This window comes from Calonectris borealis, chromosome 1 (genome assembly GCF_964195595.1).
Source record: "Calonectris borealis chromosome 1, bCalBor7.hap1.2, whole genome shotgun sequence".
In the NCBI taxonomy this organism is placed as follows: Eukaryota; Metazoa; Chordata; class Aves; order Procellariiformes; family Procellariidae; genus Calonectris; species Calonectris borealis.
In genome coordinates, this window is record NC_134312.1 from 33,985,598 (window position 1) to 34,006,375 (window position 20,778).

The 20,778-nt window shown below is 38.7% G+C and overlaps 1 protein-coding gene across 2 annotated transcripts; it reads right to left on the reverse strand.

The window, feature by feature from the left end:
- Window positions 1-205: 205 nt before the first annotated feature.
- On the reverse strand, window positions 206-20,752 carry TWF1 (twinfilin actin binding protein 1). 2 transcript variants are annotated; one of them, XM_075148197.1, is made up of 9 exons: window positions 20,645-20,752; window positions 17,264-17,341; window positions 14,547-14,725; window positions 13,183-13,278; window positions 11,031-11,135; window positions 6,350-6,475; window positions 6,003-6,153; window positions 5,455-5,576; window positions 206-3,438 (listed from the first exon to the last, which is right to left on the reverse strand). In XM_075148197.1, exons 1-9 carry the CDS (start codon window positions 20,667-20,669, stop codon window positions 3,268-3,270), a joined length of 1,053 nt encoding a protein of 350 aa, XP_075004298.1. In that variant the 5' UTR covers window positions 20,670-20,752; the 3' UTR covers window positions 206-3,267. The 2 variants fall into 2 exon arrangements, with proteins under 2 accessions (XP_075004298.1, XP_075004303.1); XM_075148202.1 differs by having other exon boundaries at window positions 20,169-20,682.
- Window positions 20,753-20,778: the final 26 nt, after the last annotated feature.

The following is a 20,778-nucleotide window of genomic DNA, read 5'->3' on the forward strand; positions in this document are numbered from 1 at the left end:
GAAAGTAGCTGTTCCTAACATGCTGATTCTTCTCCAGTCGCAAAAGCCAAGAATTCTGTTTCTGCCCACCTCCCTTCTTACCCTGCAATCGCTTCTTCTGTACTGCCTTCTAGTCTCATGGGAACTGCCTGTTACTTACACATCATGGTGTTAGAATATAGATCTTTGTTAAAGAGATTATGAAATGATTCAGACAACACCAAACTAAAGCATCAATCTTTATTTATAAAGTAAATTACAAAATAGATAAGGTAAATTTAGTTAATTTTAGCATCTGAAGGTGGTTTTCATTAAATACATAGACACCATAAATCAAATTTCCTTTATTGATCTGTTTTTCCAAGTAATAGAGCAATTATTACCTTGATTAGTTTTACAACCCTCTGATAGGAGTGTTTTAAAACAACATATTCTCCCTACCTTGCCACATAAACATTTCAAAAATAATTACCTGTCATGTTAATTAACAACTATTTAATAGCTTGTGAGTTAACTGCAAGCAGCTGCATTGCTTCTGGGCAATTATGCCTTTATGAAGGCCAACAAAAATGTTGAATGGACACTTTCAATTACTAAATGATCAGAGACAGTAAAGGAGTAACTTTCATTAATGCCCTCATTTTGTGCTGGCTCTGAACATTCAGTAACAGTAGTAGTGTTATGTGAGGCAACTACGCAGATGTAAACGTGATAGATCTCACAAAAAATCAGATGCTTCTTATTGCTTTGTCCAGAGAATAGCTACAAGAGGCCTGGAGGGGCAGTCGGCAGTGCAAGACTTCATACAATGCTCTTTTAGGGGAAAGGTGAGGGGGAATTACGCTCAGGACATTACCCTCTGCTGGCTCATCAGGGGTTTGTACACTCACATGGAATATTTTCAAGTAAGATAATTTACAATGTCTGATTTGGGCCGAACTCTAAAGCAGCTCATTATAAACTCCCTCACATAATCACATAACTCGCTCTCGTCATCCTCCAGATTAAGCTTTCTACCTCCTACCCTCACCTACCTAGGGCAGGATTAGGGAAAAAAAAAAAAACAAAAAAAACCCCACAACAACATGCACATAACCATATCAGGTCAAACTGTTCATTATTTAAAACATTTGGTATTAAAAAGCTGAACTTCTTTACTGGCTCAAATAAGCATAAAAATGTATGTGCACTTTTGGTATGGCTGACACATGGGCAGGAATACTAAATTCAAACAAAAAACCCTCTAGCAGTAATTTTTAACTGCTACACTCAAAGGTTTTCCTTAAAAAAAAAACAAAAAACAAAAACCCCAAAACCAAAACCCAAAGTGAATCAGGTGTGCTGAAAAGATTCAGGGTTCAACTAAAAATACATTTAATTACAGTGCACAATGAGCCGCACACACATTAGCCATGTTTGAAAAGCAATGACACTTGCCTGACAGGTCGTACATAGAAGAAACACTCCAAAGACCAGCTCCTTGCCCTAGAGGGAGAAGGCAAGAGGCAGAAAAACAACACAGTAGCTAAGGGCAAGCGGGAGATTAGCTGAGGATCAAGAGCTATTGAATTGGATTGATGTAGTGTATATGATTAAATGAAAAAAGCTGAGGTGTCAAATTTCTACTGCATATAAAAAAACACAGTAAAACCAACAACTATTGCAGTCTTCACATTATATAGTGCAATCTCAGACGTCAATAACAAGCTAGTATCTCCAAACAAAATAATATATAAGATAAATTTTATCAGGAACCAGTAGTGTCAAAGCATTGTTTCCCTACAAAACTAGGTTAAAATCTATCTTCCACCAGGTAAACACGTGATTCAGCTATATAATGTGTACACCCAGCACCTATGATAATATGCAGTGAACCAAGACTTGCAACTCCCATGTAGCTTTAAAAAAAAAAAAAAATTTCAAAACCCACAAAGCTCACATACAAGACACTAAAAAGCAAGTCCCCACTGGGGAATATAATCTATCCACTAGTATTTGCCTCATCACACAATTTTAAATATTTAAGGTCATCCAATACTTGATTTCCACATCTAATTCTTCTTTAATCCACTTATTAAAATAATCTATTTTTCCTCTTCCTATTAAACACATTACTCATGGTTCAATCAAGTTTAGACTATTCCGGCTGATTTCAGTAATTTGGAGAAAGGAAGGGAAAAAACAAAACAAAACAAAAAAGACAAAATCCTAACCAGGTGCTGCCAGCAGTTATTCAAGACCTAGCTGGATTTTGTTACAGATTTAAGTTACTATTAAAGTTCAAACATTTAGGAAAAGTAGTTTTCAGAACACCTTGAAAGTTAAAATTGCAGTTGATACTGCAAACACAGTAGGATCTCAAGAACAACTCACCATTATGAAGCAAGGCTATTTCAATTTTTACTGAATTTACACAGTTTTAGATCCAAGTGCACAGATAATCAATTATTTATTAGAAACTTTAAGCATATTGCTTTGAAAGCAGCTCCATAACCTACCGAGTATACTAACTCATGCACTTTTAAGCACCTGTTACTTGGTCATTCAGTACTTAATATGTAAGGCTTACGAGTGGTATAGACGTCTGGAAAAGCTATAGTGGTTTTATGTCAGATTTCTTTAAAAAAACCAATTAGTTATAAATTTGAAATGACCATGCTTTTGCATGGGAAAATATCCAGCTATTCCTGAACACTTACATTAATTGAGGGATAACTAATTTTAGTTTATCTTTTCTATTAAACAAAACAAAACAACAACAAAACCCAACAACACATCATGTCAAAACCAGAACCAAAGCTCTGTTGTACTACTGTCCATTAGAGCTACAAGGAAAAATAAAGATATATCTGGGACAATGCTATATAGTCCTTCAGCTCTCCTCACATGGTCTTACGGGTTTCAATAGGCTACTCATAAGAATACAGGTTTGTCATCTAGGCATACAGCTGCAACTTACCCACAGAATACATGGGCTTAAGTCTTATGTCTGCAAAGTTTATGAACACGTGTACAGCTATTAAATAATGGATTCTAATTTAAAATAAAGGGATACTAGCTTAGTTTTCCTCTTCTAGCTTTAAAATAATTAGCTCTTCCACATGTCATAAAACATGGTCAACAGAAATATAATCATGTAACAATATAAAAAGTGTTGAGGTCAGAAGAGTAAAAAGAGCTTTTATTTTTTTCCCTAGCATCTATGAATGGAATGATTTCAGTTCTTTACCAAAAGCCAGAATTTCATTTCTTACTGTAATACTTTATAACAGATGCAAACAACAGTTTCTAATCACTAGGTGTTTCAGTCTCTGCTGGACCTCTAATCAGTCTTCGTATTCCTCTCTTTCCCGCAGGACCTTTTGGTTTAGCAAAACTTTGTTTGTGAGCGTGTTGTTTTGGATGAACCTCTTCATAAAGAAAGTCAGCAGTTAACTCATCACCATTATCTATTTCAATCTGGGGAAAAAAAACCAACATTTATCATATTCATCTTAAAGAGATATTTAAGAACATTTAGAAATTTTACTAAAGCTCTAAATACTATTATTAAAAACGTATGTGCAATAACGTTCAGAGTCTAACATGAAATGTTCTCCAACTTGTGCCTAATGCCCTCAGCAATCTTGGATAGTTTTTCTGAGAATCCACTATACTCTTACCAGTATTAAGTGTGATTTGACTTAATCATTTTTCCTGAAATGTAAGCACAACTACACAATACATATGCCAAAAAACTTCCTCTGTCCCAAGCTTTAGCATAATGTACATGCGGACAGACTTTTTAGTAGGGCCTGTAGTGACAGGACAAGGGGTAATGGTTTTAAACTAAAAGAGGGTAGATTCAGACTAGATATAAGGAAGAAACTTTTTACAATGAGGGTGGTGAAACACTGGAACAGGTTGCCCAGAGAGGTGGTAGATGCCCCATCCCTAGAAACATTCAAGGTCAGGTTGGAGGGGGGTCTGAGCACCCTGATCTAGTTGAAGATGTCCCTGCCCATGGCAGGGGGGGTTGGACTAGATAACCTTTAAAGGTCCCTTTCAACCCAAACCATTTTATGATTCTATGATTCTAATACTAACTAGGAGTTACACATTCCATGCAGGAACAAGTCTTTATTTACTCCTCTGTAAAGTAACTTCCTTAATAAAAGATAAGAAAGCAGCATGCAATCTTTCGGAACTACAATTTACTTTCTTTATTCTCCCCTCTAAAATAAAAACTTTTCATTGTCCCAACGTAATCTCCACATTTAAAGACTGAAAATATTTCACTAGTATGTGCTTTAAACACTAATTGTAAAACCAATATGCATACTTATTGTTGTCTCTTGAGACAGAAGGGGAGGAGTACACACAGCTTATATGATTAGCTGGCTACTGCAACTCATCAAATATTCAAGCCAGGGAAAAGCTAACATAAATTTAATGAACAAAAGGGGGAGTTGTTTCGGTTTTTAAATTTAAGCATATGGAAAGAAAGTACTGTTCTCAAGTCAAACCCCACTGTTTTGAATTGCAGGAATTTAGAATTCAGAGAAATGCTTTGGCCCTGCTCTGCTGAGCGTTCAGCACTTCATGCCCTGCGAACCATAGCACTTGACAGACTTGCCAGCCATGGTATTGCTGTTACAAGTACATACTTCTGAAATACGTCTACGGGAATTTCAGGAGTCACATTGTGCATTTATTTCGTTGTAAAAAAGAAATTTCTGAGAATTAATTACATATAAAAACATGTAGTGATAATCTGCTTAAGTTATGTCACCACAGTAAAAATGGTTAGTATTAACTCTGCTATTTTTTAGGTAGACATAATCCCCACAGAAACCAAGCCTCAAAGTTCTTCTAAATTTACAGCACAAGTGTTAAGAATATAACCATAGGTCACATATTCCATAAATGGACCTCTCCTATGGTCTCTGCTCTGGAGGTGAGAAGCAAGTTACTCTTCATACGCAGTAGTAAAATCTATACAATGTGAAAAGTTCAAATGTGCAAATCCTTGTTTGCCCCATCAAGGACTCGTAAGATAGCAGTTTAAGTTCCAGAACTGCAGCTTGAAATTATTTTGAAAATCCTTAAATAACCTTGGTTTTAAAGGAATTTAGTGTTCAACAACAGAAATGTGTTGTGGTCCAAAATATGACAGGTCTTTTAGTAAGAAATCATGTTACTTCTAAATAGTCCTTCAAAGTACTCTCAAATACTCCCTTGATGCACAAGGATATGTTTATTAAAGCTATGGAAGTGTAGAAATTACGAACCAGAGAAAACCTTTCATGACTTAACTTTGTACCCAAAGCTTTATCAACGAGTATTTCTTGTTCAGGACAAACTTTAATAGTTATACAACACTTTTCATTGTTTACAGAAGGTGGTGGCAGAAACAGTTATAGTTAGATATTAAGAAGGGAACAGAGAACGGAGAAGAGAGGATGAAGAAAATACCAGTATACCCAGTGTACGTACCTTTCTAATTATCTGCATCCACAACTGCCTTTCTACAATTTCTAACAGTGGACTTTTGCAACTAGAGTAGAGCATTCGTTCTCGTATACTACAGGTATACCCTGGCATAGAGTAGATGAAAACTGCAGGGAAAAAAACACAAATCAGACCATAATTACACTCCATCAAAACCTGTATCATAAAATCATTTACAGCAGAGAGGCATTGCAAATCAACTATGCAGTCTGAAAGGGAAAAATGTAACAGCATTCTGGATCTTTTTTGCTTCAGCAAGTGTTTCATTCCAAATGGGGGATCAGAGAATGGCCAGTATCTTTATATTTTCACATGACGACTGATTTATGGGTGTTCATAATTAAAAGGGACAGCTCACTACTTTCTAAACATAAGGACTCTTCAGAGGTCAGTTTCACAACCAAACGACTCTGAAATTTATGTTCATGCTGATAGACAGATTACTTCTATGACACGTTTTTCTCTCTGCCTCAAAATTACTGAAGTACTTGAAACAAGCCAATGAAATTTCATATTGGGAAATTTTCTCATACCTATGGATTCCAAATAGTCTCCTTCATGGGCATGCTTATACAGGAAAAAGTGGTAACGCGCAGCATCCTTTGGAATTCTGTTTGGCAAGTCCTTAAGTTCAGTATGAAGTGTGTTGGCCAAAATAATAGTTTCATTTTTCATATCAATTTGCTGTTAACAAAGCAAACTTGAATATAGTTAATACACAGAAAGCAACCGAGAAACCATGACAAGATGGAAAAAAAAATTGAATTATCTAATACAGAATGGTAATTTATCAACATACGTCATCAGTGCACATCATTTAATGTGCAGGTAATCTATTTTATACTCACTATTAAAAAATAGTTAAGTATTTTATACTTGCCAGTTGTACATAATTCAGTTTCTTATTTTTCAATTTCTCCAAAGCCTGAATAGCTTCTTTAGCAATGGGGAATGCTACTCCTTGCAATGTTTGGTGCTTGGTATCTACACCAACGTCCGCCTGTACCTGGAACACAAGTCAATTGAGATGTAAACAGAAACCTTTGCAAGCATTCGTTTGGTTTCATACAATAACTGACAATGCATTGCATATGGTTACACACAGAGTTAGCAGTAGCTATTCCGAGAATAAACTACCCTAAAACATCATCCCCATATACAACAGATTTGCATTTTTTAACTTACAGGTCACGTTTGCTTGCTTATCTGAAAACAGGTTCATATCTCTGCAGATATGCATATCTCTGTTGCAGAGCCAACAGAATCATCAGAGGGGAAACTGGCTCAAGTGTTAGTGAAGAAGATCTAAGTTAAATTCTGGTACAAAGGTACAATAAGCCAGGAGGAAAGAGCTTGATTTTCATATACTGTGTTATACTTTTGAACTGACAATATTGCTTATAAACTTTGTTGTACCTTGAAAAATTTTAGATCAAAACATACAAATGTCACTTCTAGGGAGTCAAAATTTTTGGAGGAAGAGAGAGAAATTATATCTTATGAGACAAACTGATCTTCCTGAAGGAAAAGCAAAGCAACTTCCCTCCCTCCTGCTTTAATACCCTCCCCCCAAAAGCCCATACCAAAAAGAAAGCAAACAAAACAAACAAACAAAATCTTAATTTTTGACTTCTAGAAGGTCTAACACAAAGTAAAAAAATCCACGGTAACTGCAAGCTCGACAATTGTTCATAATCCAGTTATGTTAGTCACCAATTATTTGAGAGAAAACAACAGTTATTTTAAAGCCATTTATCAAGAATTTATGTTTTTCTTAATATTCATGCAGTTTCCTTAAAATGAGCTCTGGCCTCCAGTTTTCCCAAGTCTCAACTTATTGTGTAAGTATTAGCTTTTGAATATATTGACTTCCTTCTACAATTTCATAAGTACATCTAACATTGGCGATGAAGCAGCAAAAGTCAGAAAAGTGTACAAAATCAGAAATGTGGGTCTTAGATCTATCAACTAGAAGATTTGCAGCTTTAATTAAAGAGAGATGCTAATGAAATATGAAACTGATAAAAAAATAAAACACAGATACTTGTGGCAACACTAAATTAGACTCCACATTTTAAGAATAGCTTGTCAGCAACAAGGAAAGAGAAGAAAGCAGGTGGAAGAGCTTACTTTTGTGTAAAGATTGATAAATTTATGAAGAAGATTGTATAAAAAAAAATTTGCAAAATATATCTGCATAAAAGCCTGATTATTAAACATAAAATAGGCATCACAAAAATAATAAGCCATAATAAAATACCATACTATATAAACCATATTAAAATACAAGCAGAAAAAAAACCAAACATAAAAACCAGCTGTGAAGTGTAGGGTTAGGCAAGGGAAGGCAGTAACCCAGCATAACTCCAGATTTAAGAAAATGAACAAAATCTGCTTGTCCATACTGCAATGTATTTCAGACCATTAAATATTTGAATTCACACCATAAGATTTGTTAGTAATGGCTGCTGAGTGGTGGATAAAATGGCAGATGAATTTTCCTGTGAATAAATGTAAAGTAACGTACGCAGGAGGAAAAAAAAAAAATCTCTTTTCTACCAGTATGGTGATGGGGTTGAGCTAGCTATTACCATTCAGGAGCAAGACCTTGCAGGTCACACTGAATATCTCTGAAAATATAAGCCCAGTGGCCAATCTTGGCAAAAAAAAATCCCAAACAAAACAAAAAAACCCCAATACTCCCCACCCACAAATGAAATGTTATAAATTGTTAGAAAAAGAGTAGATAACAGAAGACATCATTACGCACTGTAGATATCAATAATACGCCTGCATCTTGAATACCACATGCAGTTCTGCCTTCCCCATCCCTCCATCTCATAACTTACATAGCAAAACCGGAAAAACTGCAGAGAAAAGCAGAAGTATGGAGTGCCTTCTTTAGGAGGAAAAACGACGTAGATTAGGACTCTTCAGCCCAGAAGAGATAACTGATAAGGAATACAACAGAGGTCCACGGATATAGAATCATAAAATAGTTTGGGTTGGAAGGGACCTTTAAAGGTCATCTAGTCCAACCCCCCTGCAATGAGCAGGGACATCTTCAACTAGATCAGGTGGCTCAGAGGCCCCTCCAACTTGACCTGAATGTTTCCAGGGATGGGGCATCTACCACCTCTCTGGGCAACCCATTCCAGTGTTTCACCATCCTCATCATAAACAATTTCTTCTTTATATCTAGTCTGAATCTACCCTCTTTTAGTTTAAAACCATTACCCCTTGCCCTAACGCAACAGGTCCTACTAAAAAGTCTGTCCCCATCTTTATTATAAGCCCCCTTTAAGCATTGAAAGGTTGCAATAAGGTGTCCCTGGAGCCGTCTTTTCTCAAGGCTGAACAACCCCAACTGTCTCAGCCTTTCCTCATAGGAGAGGTGTTCCAGCCCCCAATCATTTTTGTGGCCATCCTCTGGACCCGCTCCAACAGGTCCATGTCTTTCCTGTGCTGAGGACTCTAGAGCTGGATGCAGTACTCCAGGTGGGGTCTCACCAGAGTGGAGTAGGGGGGCAGAATCACCTCCCTTGACCTGCTGGCCAAGCTTCTTTTGATGCAGCCCAGGATACGGTTGGCTTTCTCTGATACGGTTGGCTTTCTCTGATACGGTTGGCTTTATCAAAGGGGAGGGGGAAATGGAGGAATGACTTAATGACTTTTCTCTGCCTTTCCGACACAATCTGTAGGGATATCAGAATAAACTAGTAGATAACAGGCAGTGGTTCTTTACACAGTACTTTGTCCAGCTGTGGAATACCCTTCCATAGGATCTGTGGCCAACAAAAACTTTATGTGGATTTAGAAAAACGACAAGACTAGATGATGGATGAAAAACCCATTAAGAACAATTATATAGTAAGACATCATCTCTTGCTCAGGAAAACATTGAGGCAACAGAAGAGGACTGAAGAGAATTATCATGGCCATCTTGCCCTGCTCTTACACCCTTCCTAAATTTCTGCTGTGGTTCATTCAGGCACTTGACAGCAGACTAGGTGATCCTTTGATCTGACCCAGTAAAATATTTCTCAGGGTAATTATGAAAGAATATACGTATGGAAAACTCTTTTTTTTTTTTTTAAATCAGAAAGCTTTTAGTTTTCTGAGTCTAATTACAGGCTTCATAATGATGGAATCAATGAAGAGAGAAATGACGTAAGTTACTGTATTGCAAGATGCTTCAAACAAAGCCAAAATGGCAGTAATCCACAGTATCTCTGAAAAGCACAGTTATTGGTGCTGAAGTTTCATAATAGCATATAAGGTTTTAGTCTACATGAATCAGCTGTTAAACATAACATACGTAGTGCATGAGAGATAATACTAATACCACGGAAGCTTTACATTCATTAGTGGGTTTTTTCTAAAGCTGTTCAAGTAAAATGCAGTGTTTGATTATGATGAGTGCATTTCTATATTGAATTAATCAAATTAGACATGGAAAATAACAAAAGACACCACTGGAAAAGAAAAAGTCAATAAACCACGAAGTTGCAGTGGTAGGGCACGGTAGGGTGAAAACATTAGAGAAGACACACAGCTGCATTTAACACGATGGTTTGCTGGCATGCAGCTGCACAAACAAACCATATTTCAAACACATGTACCATGGCCCTAAAATACAAGCCTAAAGGACTAATAAGATCAGCACATGATCTATTTTAATACATGTCTGAACACAAACAGTGATCAAGAGAAGGAAAAATGTGAGAAAAGGATCCCCTGAAACTTTTCAGTCACTAGCTAGCTGGCAATCATCAAATTATTTGGTTAAAGGCATTTGTTAAAGGTTTTTCGATAAAGCTTTTGTAGCAAAAGCAAATCAGTCTCTTAAAAGGACTAGCTACTTGTTCCGGATTTCTATTTTATTTTTATTGGAATTCCTTTCACTTCCTCTCAGTCTTAAAGACAAACGCACTGCTGCTGGAACTAAGTATGTTTCCTCTAGGGATAAGGCTGCTGAAATACTCCTGGCAATAATTCACTGCAACAGTTGCTATTTTGTGTTTTATCTACAATTTCGGCCACCATGGAAAGTGTATATAGGCAATCACAGAATGGTTGAGGTTGTAAGGCAGCTCTGGAGGTCAGCTTGTCCAACCACCCTGCTCAATCAGGGCCATCTAGAGGCAGTTGCTCAGGTCTCTGTTCAGATGGCTTTTGAATATCTCCAAGATGGAGACTCCACAACCTTTTTGGGCAATCTGTGCCAGTGCTCGGTCGCCCTTCACAATGAAGCATATCCAGTGATATTAAAAGCATGTTAAGGGCCAAAGTTGCAACAATTAAGCTGTGCAGTTGCGAGGCATCTGACTCAGACACTAGGCCTTGCAAACTCAGCAAGATCATGCCACTTCAACTCCAGCCATCATCATTCTGCAATCTCAACTCACTGAGAGATAAATTTATATTCTTATCCACTCAAACTTTCTGAAATTTTCCATTTTCTGTTCTGCCCTTTTTTACCCTAGAAAGACTTTTTCCCCACACTATGTTTAGAACTCTGCACCCAGTCTCCCATCCATACTCGAAGACATCGTACGTACCTCATTAATCTTAATTTGTCGAAGTTCCTCTTCTGCTGCAGTCAGAGGTGCAGGGGAGGACTGCGATATCAAATATTTTTTATATCCATTCAGTGAAACATCGTCCTGAAAGCACAATATCAACATTGATCATTTTTGATAATAGAAGTTTTCTTCAAAGATGCTCTATGCAGTATAAAAAAAGCAGTTACTTCCCACACAGTTATGGTCATTTTATTTGAATAGATTACAAGTGTAATTTTGCATTTGCATTTGCAAATTCAGCTCATCTTCCTGTACAGCAGGGTCCACTGGACTGTTCTTGTACCCAACTGTACCATGAGCAGCATTTCCACAATCAGTCCCTAATTGCCTTGCTAATTCAAAAATTAGCATTAATGAAGACTGTGTGTATGAAGCTTTCTTGGATAAAACCTCACAGAATTGCCACAATTTTAATAAATAAAAACAAATAAATCTATTTTCTTATAAAATTTGCATGCTCAGACTGGTAGCCTATTGGTAGTTTTCTACCTAAAAAATGGGACACCATTGCTACCTTAGGACAGGGAGTGAGCACATGATACTGCAAATAGTTTAGGATGCAACATCACAGAAGTGATGAATTCCACTCTGGGGAATTTGTTAATACTCAGTGTCAGTTCTGGCCCTTTCCAAAGAGGTTGATACCAGAGGCAAATACTGTTGTGTTTTTATAGTTAAGGTGGTCACTCAGAAAAGGGCAGGACTTCATGCAATCACATGAATGCAATTTTATGCTCAAGTTCTGAGGAGAAAGAGAAAGCTCTTTCTTAGCTCTTCCCTTCTGAAAGGGACAGACCTTCCCAAATACAATGTCCAGTGCCAATATTCCATTATGTCTTGTTTCAGGAGCCCAGAGGTATCGAGGTTAATACATGTGAAGCAGCAGGTGGGACCATAACCAAGTTCCACCAGGATAACAGAGCTGGTTGCAACTAAAACATCCTTGTGTCTAATAAAAGACAGAGTAACCCACTGGATGCTGATGATCAAGATTCTGAGTGAAGTTTGTGACTTGAATACTTTGAAGAAGCTGTGATTTTTCACACAGATGAACATTAGAGGCCAGCTACAATTAAGAAGCTTATAAAGACACTAAAACCAACGATTTCCTCTATTCCTCTATTCTTCCCCAAATCTTCAACTCCTTCCATTCCTTCAGCACCAGCTCCCTGTGTCAATAGTGGCGGTGCTTTGGCTCAGATTTGTGCATATGATGAACTAATTAACAGGCCAAACAGAAGATAACTGCTGCAATCTCTGTCTTTGCTGAAGAAAGAAAAGGGGAATGATAATTTGGATCTCTAAGTAATCATCAGTTTTCACGAAAGCTATAGGAATTCTGTATCTTTGAGAACTCTAACTTGTATTTCTTTAAAACTAGCAATGGATTAAAAAGTCAAGACTGCCTGATATCTGTCTAACAAACAGGCTGACATCACAATCATGTAAGACTTATTTCCCAAAGAAACCAAGGTAACACTCATATTTCCTTATATGCACAGCACTTGCAGGCTTTTCAACATCCCTTAGAAGCTTGTTAAATTTCATACATGTACCTTCCAATTCTCTTACCATAAGTGAACAGACAACTATTAGTATATTCATTGAACAAATTAGTAGCTACTAAAATTCTGTTTCCATAAGTTAAGATGGCAGCCATGGACTTGAGTTACATTTTATGGTCAAATTCTAAAAAACTGGCAGCTTAATATCCTTGGTTAAGATAAAAACATTTGTTTTCAGATGTTAATGGCTTGCAGATAGCTGTTCTAGCCCACTTCTGATTCAGAACCATACATCTAAAATGGCTTGTGTATACTATTGGCCTGAAAGTTACAGTGTTACAGCTTTTTGAAGAGTCACATGCATGCAGTGAGATTAAAAGATGCTCCTATTATTCCTAGATTATTTAGTTTTCATAGCTATTTCTTAGCCTGAAATTGTTAAATATACTTAGTTGTTCAAATGAGAGCAATTACATTTTAACATTGGAATGATACACAAAGCTTTTAACTCTTTTTTTCCTTAATCAAAAAAGAGCCAAAACACCACAAATTCATACCAGTAACATCAGCTACTATATTTAGTATTTAAAGTCAGTGTGCTGACTTTAAGAAGAAAAACATACCTGTACTGTTCCAAATACTTCATCTTTAATATGACCACCTCCAAATTCTTTCTTAAGTGTTGCTCGGGTTGCTGCATACAACATTTTTTGACGAACCTAGCATATCATAAAACAGTGTTGTTTTGGTTTGGGTTCTTTTTTTTTTTCTTTGGTGTACACAGAGAATCTAGCACATTGGTGTACCAAGTCCATTAACAAACATCTTTCTTGAACAAATATTTTAAGTGTTGAAACTGCATTTTGAACTTGTAATTCTTAATAAACTCCATGGAATGAGCTCTGGATCACGATACTAACACATGCTATTAAATTCTCAAGGGCATGATCTTATGCATTATTATCAAAGTAATTCCAAAACTAAATTGCAGCTTTAGTAAGAGTATGAGCTTTTTTTTTTAAAGGAAAAAAAGGTCAACATAATCTTTACTAATTTTAAATGGGAAAAACCACAATTGTTTAGATCTTTTGTCACTGATCTGTGTACTAATGGATACAATAGATAGAGAAAGAGCAGACTGCAAATAACTCATTGCTATTTTTGATTTGATAGTGGTTCAACTACAGAGTGGAAAAATGAAATTTTCTGGGGGCAGATGATCTAATAATGTTTGCTCCCTGTCAACTTGTGTCTAACACAGTCACTTACTCCTCTCTCAATAGTCCCATCTTCCCACCTTATTTCACTGTCACGCCGTCCTCACCACAATACCTCACCTTTTCCACCTAATCTCTTCTATGCAATCCAACTCTTGGTCTCTTACTATTTCCTAACTGCTAGTGAAAGTAGTAGGAATATGGGAATAGCTTTACTTTCTGTCTTCCCTTATCTCACATTTCCACAATCTGTACACATTATCCTAGTCTCTCCTGGAAATCCTTAACTCTAACCTCAGTTCCCTCCCATGTTCTCTAACTACTGACTAAGAAACAGTATATTCTGTGGCAGGTCAGAAACCCACGAGTGCCAGCTGGGCAGCCAGCAAGCCAAACAGAATAAACAGCCTGAGCTCACACTATAATCCTTCTCTCTATGACAACACCCATTGAGATTTCTGTCCTATATCCTTCCATGAATTTTCATGAAACACTGACAGAAAGATAGACAAACAAACAGGGCAAAAACGTTGTCTTGCCTTCTTCAGTCAGGCTAGAAATAAATTGGATCAGCTGCACTCCATCTAGACCCACTGAAATTGCTCCTCAATCAGCTTCAAGAAAGATGTTTTCCCAGTTTTCTTGTGGGAAAGTGAGGGGAAGGTTGGGGAATGCTTTATTGCTCAAATCCTTTTCCTTCATATCTAGGATTCAAATGGCACTGTTGAAAAATCATTAACAGCATGAAGCCTCTGATGACTGTTACTTACAGGAGAGTGATCAGGTGACCATGCAATGAAGATCCATTCATATCCTTGCGCATTCTGAGAATCTAATCTGTATAATATATAACATGGTTGCTTGTCTTCAAGAAGGGGAAGGACAAAGGCATCATAATCCTTTTCCCATGATCCAGCTGGCCGCCTAGAGGATCCCACAATAAGCTGCTCTATAACCAATAACCAAAGCTACAGGTTAGCAACAATACAGTTAATAGTGTTTTTCAAAATTAGCAATTACAATAAACAGTTAATCAGACACTTCATCTTTCATAATTATGTCCAGAAGAATGGAAGTCAAGAACAGCCAGTGTGAAAGCAGGTAAATTCCTACAAAAGCTATGTATCTCCAAACCCTAACTTATTTTATCCCAAACACAAATAGTTGAGAAGTAATGTGCCGGTTGTCATCAAGTTCTTTGATCTGAAGGGATAAGACTGATGTGTTTTTAGCATAATGTACACAGAAGGGAAATAAAAACTGTCTTCTGCCAGTTAGTTTATTTTTAAATTGGAATACTTAAGTAAGTATTCCAATAAGAGTAAGCTTTTAAATTTTGGAATTAGAATTATTGATGCTTTTGCTATAACATATTAGTGTTTGTACTCATTGTAAGGAGTCAATAATTCACTTATACAGTGAAAAGAGTTTGGAATGAATGTGCTTGCACTAATCACTTTAACTTGACTATGTAAGTAGATAAACCTCTTTCTAATATAGCTTCATAACTATGGTCTCTTTAAATGAAGTTGTTTATTATGCATAATTGGCTTAAGTCTGTATAGAATACTTCAGATGAGATTTAATTATGCCAACAGCTGTAGCAACAAGATTTTTCTCTTATTTATAAATCACACCTCGGTTCCAAAGGAAAGTATTTATATAGTGTCTTTCAAAACATTTATCAACTTCCCAATAAATACTAGCCTTTACAACCAAAACAGAAATACCTTGTTTAAATGGGATCCTACAACAGTTTGAGGATCATCACAGTAGCCAGTATACAAAGTATCTTTTGAGAGCGTAGGACCGAACTTCTAAAAGTTCAAACAAAAGTACAATGCTATACAAATGCCTCTACAGCAAAACTTTCAGAGCAAGGCACTCCACCACAGTAAGTCACAGAACATGAACAGCTCAGGGAAAGGGTGGCCCTTCTCTGAATTAGATGCAAAATAGCTGAAGTTGTACACCTGGACCAGAGCATTCAGAATGTACTTGCCAATTCTGAGCTCTAGGTGGCTTTACACTCACTTGGATTTAAGTTAGAAAAATACAATCAGAGGAACTCTATTGTCCAGCAGCAAATCTCTTCTCTTACTGACTCAGATTAGCAGAACTCAATTTGACTATTATCTGTTGATTAAGGATAGTTGCTGAAAGCTCCTGCAAACAGATGAGGAAACTGTCTCTCTTCCAGTATTCTGGGAGTTTTAGAGGTTTCTTTTTGGACTGTGGAAAACAGTATCGAAGACTGGATTCTGCTTCTACATACAGACAAAATGCATATATATATATATATATATATATATATACACACACACACACACAAACACACACATACACAAAAAAAGGGAATGTCTTCCATTTGTATCTTACTTCTAGGCTTCATTTCATATTAAAAAGTAGCATACACACAAAAGCATATTGTTTTACCTTGCCTAATGGGGGGGGGGATCAATGGTATGAAAGCATTTGCTACCTTGTGCTAGTGAGATTTTACCACAGTGACCTGCCTATAATATCACTATTGCCACTTCCTTAAGGAAAGCAATATTAAAATGTCAGAAGACTTCTTAAGAAAAGCAAACAAAAAGAAAGTAACAGTAGGTTATTTACCTAACAATAAAAGTATGTATGTGTATGTACATGTTCATAGATGTACCCTTCTCCAGCTAACAGGTATTTCAGTGTACAGTAAATGAATGAACTCTAGAAAGAACAAAAAACCCAAGGTGGGCATTTGATGTACTTGCAAAGATGGACTAAACCGTGAAGTGTCTTATACAGTCAACCAGCATTGCTATTAAAAAAAAAACCCAACCATGCATTCTATCTTGCAATGTTTGCAGCCTTGATCACTTGCCAAAAAGTTCAAAGATCAAACTCAAGTTCTGCAAGAAATTATGTAATTTTATTTTATACATATACATGAGATTTAAGGAATGGTTTTAGCTTTGAAAATTTGTACAAAGTTACAGATTTTTAAAGATATTTTCTATGTAGCCAGATTACTACTTAAACATCTGCTTTAATAGAACTTACTACATGCAGCTGATCCCAGTATAAAAGGCAGATAACATTTATACTTCATCTTAAGTGACTAGATGCTCTGTAAGAATCTCTCTGTCTAATGAAAGTAACCAAAGTGCCAAAACACTACACAGGTGTGGATTTTTTTTTCCTCTACTCTTTCTTTAGTAAGGTAAGAGTAAGCTCATTTATATTATCCATATGAAATACACAGCAGTTCTTGGTAAAATATGAAATGACGTTTGGAAGAAAAATTCAAATGCAAAAGTACAGTAGCATCATACTGAAAAGCTTAGCATCACCAAAACTTAAATCTTACCTTCTGTACATGAAAGACCTTAATAACATTAAGTTTTGCAGAGTTTGGTTTTTTAAACAATTGCACATATAGGTCACTAAAACAACTAGGAAAATATCTAAAAGAATCAGAGAAAAAGATTAAAATTTGACTAACCATTGTCAATGACTATTTTTAAAAGCCTGTATTGTCCATTTCTGGCTCCAACAAAGGTGTCTTTAACACTTCCACTAGCTGAAAAAGAGAAAAGAAAAGTAACCAAATGAACATATTTCACTTCCCTAGGACAAAGAATATTCATGAAGGTAAGAACAACATTGGAAAAGCGTACAATTGGCCCTTCACTACAAAGTTGGACTGAAAAAGGAACACAGGAATGATGTTCCCTCTATGCTGCATACTGTTCCAGCCATCAGCATGCCACAAAAAGATGACAGGCAACACTAAAAAACAGCCCTGCTTTCTAGCATACTGTATGATTTTCAACATTGTGAAAATTGAAGGTGACATTACATCATCACTCTCAGGTTTCAGAGTTAACACAGCAACACAATAAAAGTATGATGCATCTCAAATTACAATAGCTTCATGAAATCTGCAGGCTTAGTACAAACTTTCAGACAGAAACTTTACGCCTGCCAGGAAAATATCAGAGCTTGTCGGGCAAAAGTGCCAGTCTTTCCTGAGGACACCTCTCTGAAGAGTACCAGTGAAGGCTGCCACTCATTGCCCATCTTTCATATCACCTTATCTCCTTGCATGCATCTTGATGACATTGTTCAAACCCTGACCTATTGCAACAGGATAGGTTTATAATGAATTTACAAAGAAGTAACTAAAAATATTTTTGACTGTCCGTAATTCACAGTGACACTACACTGCAAACATGATAGACTCACTTCCCAAAGCACACCGAAGAACTGTGCTTGAGTCATGTGAAAATCACTCTTATCTCAACTGCTCTGCTAAATAACCTGAGTGCAAATCAGTTTAATTATACCATAGACAGGGGGTTGTACAGCATTTATTGCAGAACATTTATTGCAAGCTGGTCCTTCAAGTAATCCCACAGCATACAGCATAGCACCAGCAAAACAAACATCAAACCAGGAAGCAAATGAAAAGGATTATTTACAGTCAGGTTGAGGCCAACTGAACAGATGGTCAGATGATATCCAGCAACATTACTGCCCATACTCAAAACATTTTAAATTTATGCCCATCGAAGTGATGTCCAGGCCCATTCTGAGATTCCAAAATGCTGTGGGAGGGGATGGGGGTGTTAAACAAACTGAACTGCATTGGGTTACCAGTCAATCCCAGCTTCATCCCAGTTAGCATCTCCCCACTAACCAGAGCAGACCCTCACTGTAATTTGCTGCCAGGTTTTCTAATTGTCTCTGCCGATCCTCACCATTCCATTCAGCACACAAACACTGCGCCACTTTCTAGACCTTCTGGTTCCCCCAGGACTTTTTTTTGTTCTCTTCTTGTCTATTATCTTTTTGTTCTTTATTCTCTCATTTCAACCCCACACACCAAAACAAGACCAAAATACAGCAGTCCCTGCACCAATACCAGAGCTATGACAGCTCCTGAAGTAACATTTTGAGACAAGATGTTTGAGAAACCATCTCACTATCAAGCGATCTACGCTTTGTTTTTTCATAAAGGTTTTAAGATTCACAACAGAGTGATATTATTTTCTACTTAAACTTTCCGCATAGCAAAGACCTATAGAATTAAAATTTGTGGTTATTTCACAAATATTTTACAAGGAATATTATTTAAAGATTAAATCTTATTTAAAGATTATTTAGAAGACTGTGAACATATTCTAGTGTATTTTCCCACAGCTCCATGCATTCTGCGACTCCCTACATTCTTTATCTGCACTGGCCTGTTTGAAAGTCCAGTCCTTTTAGCAACTGCCTGGTACATTTCACTGTCCCTATGACTTCATTTCTGTTTCCAGAAAAGAGCAGCCCATGCTGTCAAATCTTGCAATTGTTTATGAGTGACAGTAGCCCGTTTGTAGCTAATGCCAGCAATGGCACAACAAGTGCTATTCCTCTTCCAAATTGCGGAGGCGGATGCTTTGCTGCAAACAGGACCCCTGATTAGTGCCTGCCAAAGCAGACTCCATGCAGGAAAGCTGCCGAGTTCTCTACAGCTCTCCTCAGAGGACAAAAGATTCTCAAAGACATGAAGAAGAGCAGCAGAAGAGGCTTAACCACTCTTCTTGTTTGTGGTAAGCAACAGGATATTCTTCTGCTCCTCCCTCCAGCATTGCCAGGGGAGAAAATATAGCCACTATAACAGTTTTCCCCAACCTGGGAAAAAAGCTATCCCAGATGCACCTCTAGCCTGAGAAGGGTTGAAGAACTTAAAACAAGAAGCAGCAAAAAAGAGCAAAGATTGGCATGCAGGGGAAGGAAAACAAGAGAGGCGAAAGGGTGCAGACCAAATGCAGCCAATGGACAAAAAAGGGAACAGAAGAGCAGTTAAGAGCTGCCGTGGCTGGGACAAAAGTCACCTTCAACAATAAATATGGGAAAGCAGGCAAAGTACACAGTACTAGTCACCGAACAAGCAGATTGCAGAAATCGAGACAGTAAAACCCGATCCCCCCATAATCCTGCAGTATAATCCCTGTTTAGCAATGCTGTGATTCGGGAGGACCCAGTAATACTGAGAAACAATACGCTGTCGTCTTCTAATTGCTCCTCGCACCCTCCAAGGCCTGGAAACATGGGGGAAAAAAGGTTCCCCCACACTTTTCCCCTTTGTGGCCTTTTTAGGGGGCCTCCCTACTCCGGGGCTCCTGGTTCCCCCCAGGGCTCCCGCTACCACGGGCCCGGCAGCGACCCTCGGCATTTCCCTTGCTGTCCAGCCCACCCCAAACCCGCTGCGGCGACCCGAGCAAGCGACAGCTTCTCCAAAAGCCAGGAGGGACCGGAGCTGCGGGAGGTGCCCGGGGAGCCCCCACAGCCCCGGGCGCCGGCTCCCACCTCACCAGTCACCCCGCCGCAGCAGGACAACCTGCGCTCAGGGAAGTTACCTGAGCCAAGGGGGGCCCCTCCTCGCCATTTACGGGTTTCTGCAGTGAAGTTTCCTCAGGCGGGCTCCCCGCCGCCCTGAGGCGGACAGGCGCGGTTAGCCGCGCGGATAAGTCTTCGCCTGACTGGGGACGCAGCTCTGGGTTCGAGCGGCGGCCGCCCGGGGCCGAAGCCAGCAGCAGTTTCCCCCCGCTCAGCTCGCCGCCCCCGCCATCCCGCGGAAAGGACGGGCTCCTCCAGCAGCGAACAAAGAGCGCGGCAGGGGAGAAAATTCCGCCGGGAACGGCCCGTTAAACGTCCACAACGGCCACCTCCCCCCGCGCTCCGACCCGACCCGCGGGGAAAGGCGCTCCACCCGCCTCCCGCCTGGCTGGCAGGGGGAGAGGAGGGAAGGGGGGCCCGGCTGTCATGAGGGACGGGCGGGCACCGCGGTGCGGAGGTAGCGGTCAGTGCTCGCGGGGGAGAGCCGCGCGGGTACCTTGGATACCGGTCTGGTGGGACATGTCGCACCGCCGCGCCGCGCCCGGGGCAGTGCAGCCAGCCGCCTCCCAGCCCGGCCCGGCCGCGCACACGTGACGCGCCGCCGCCACTCAGCGGCCGGGAGGGAGCGCG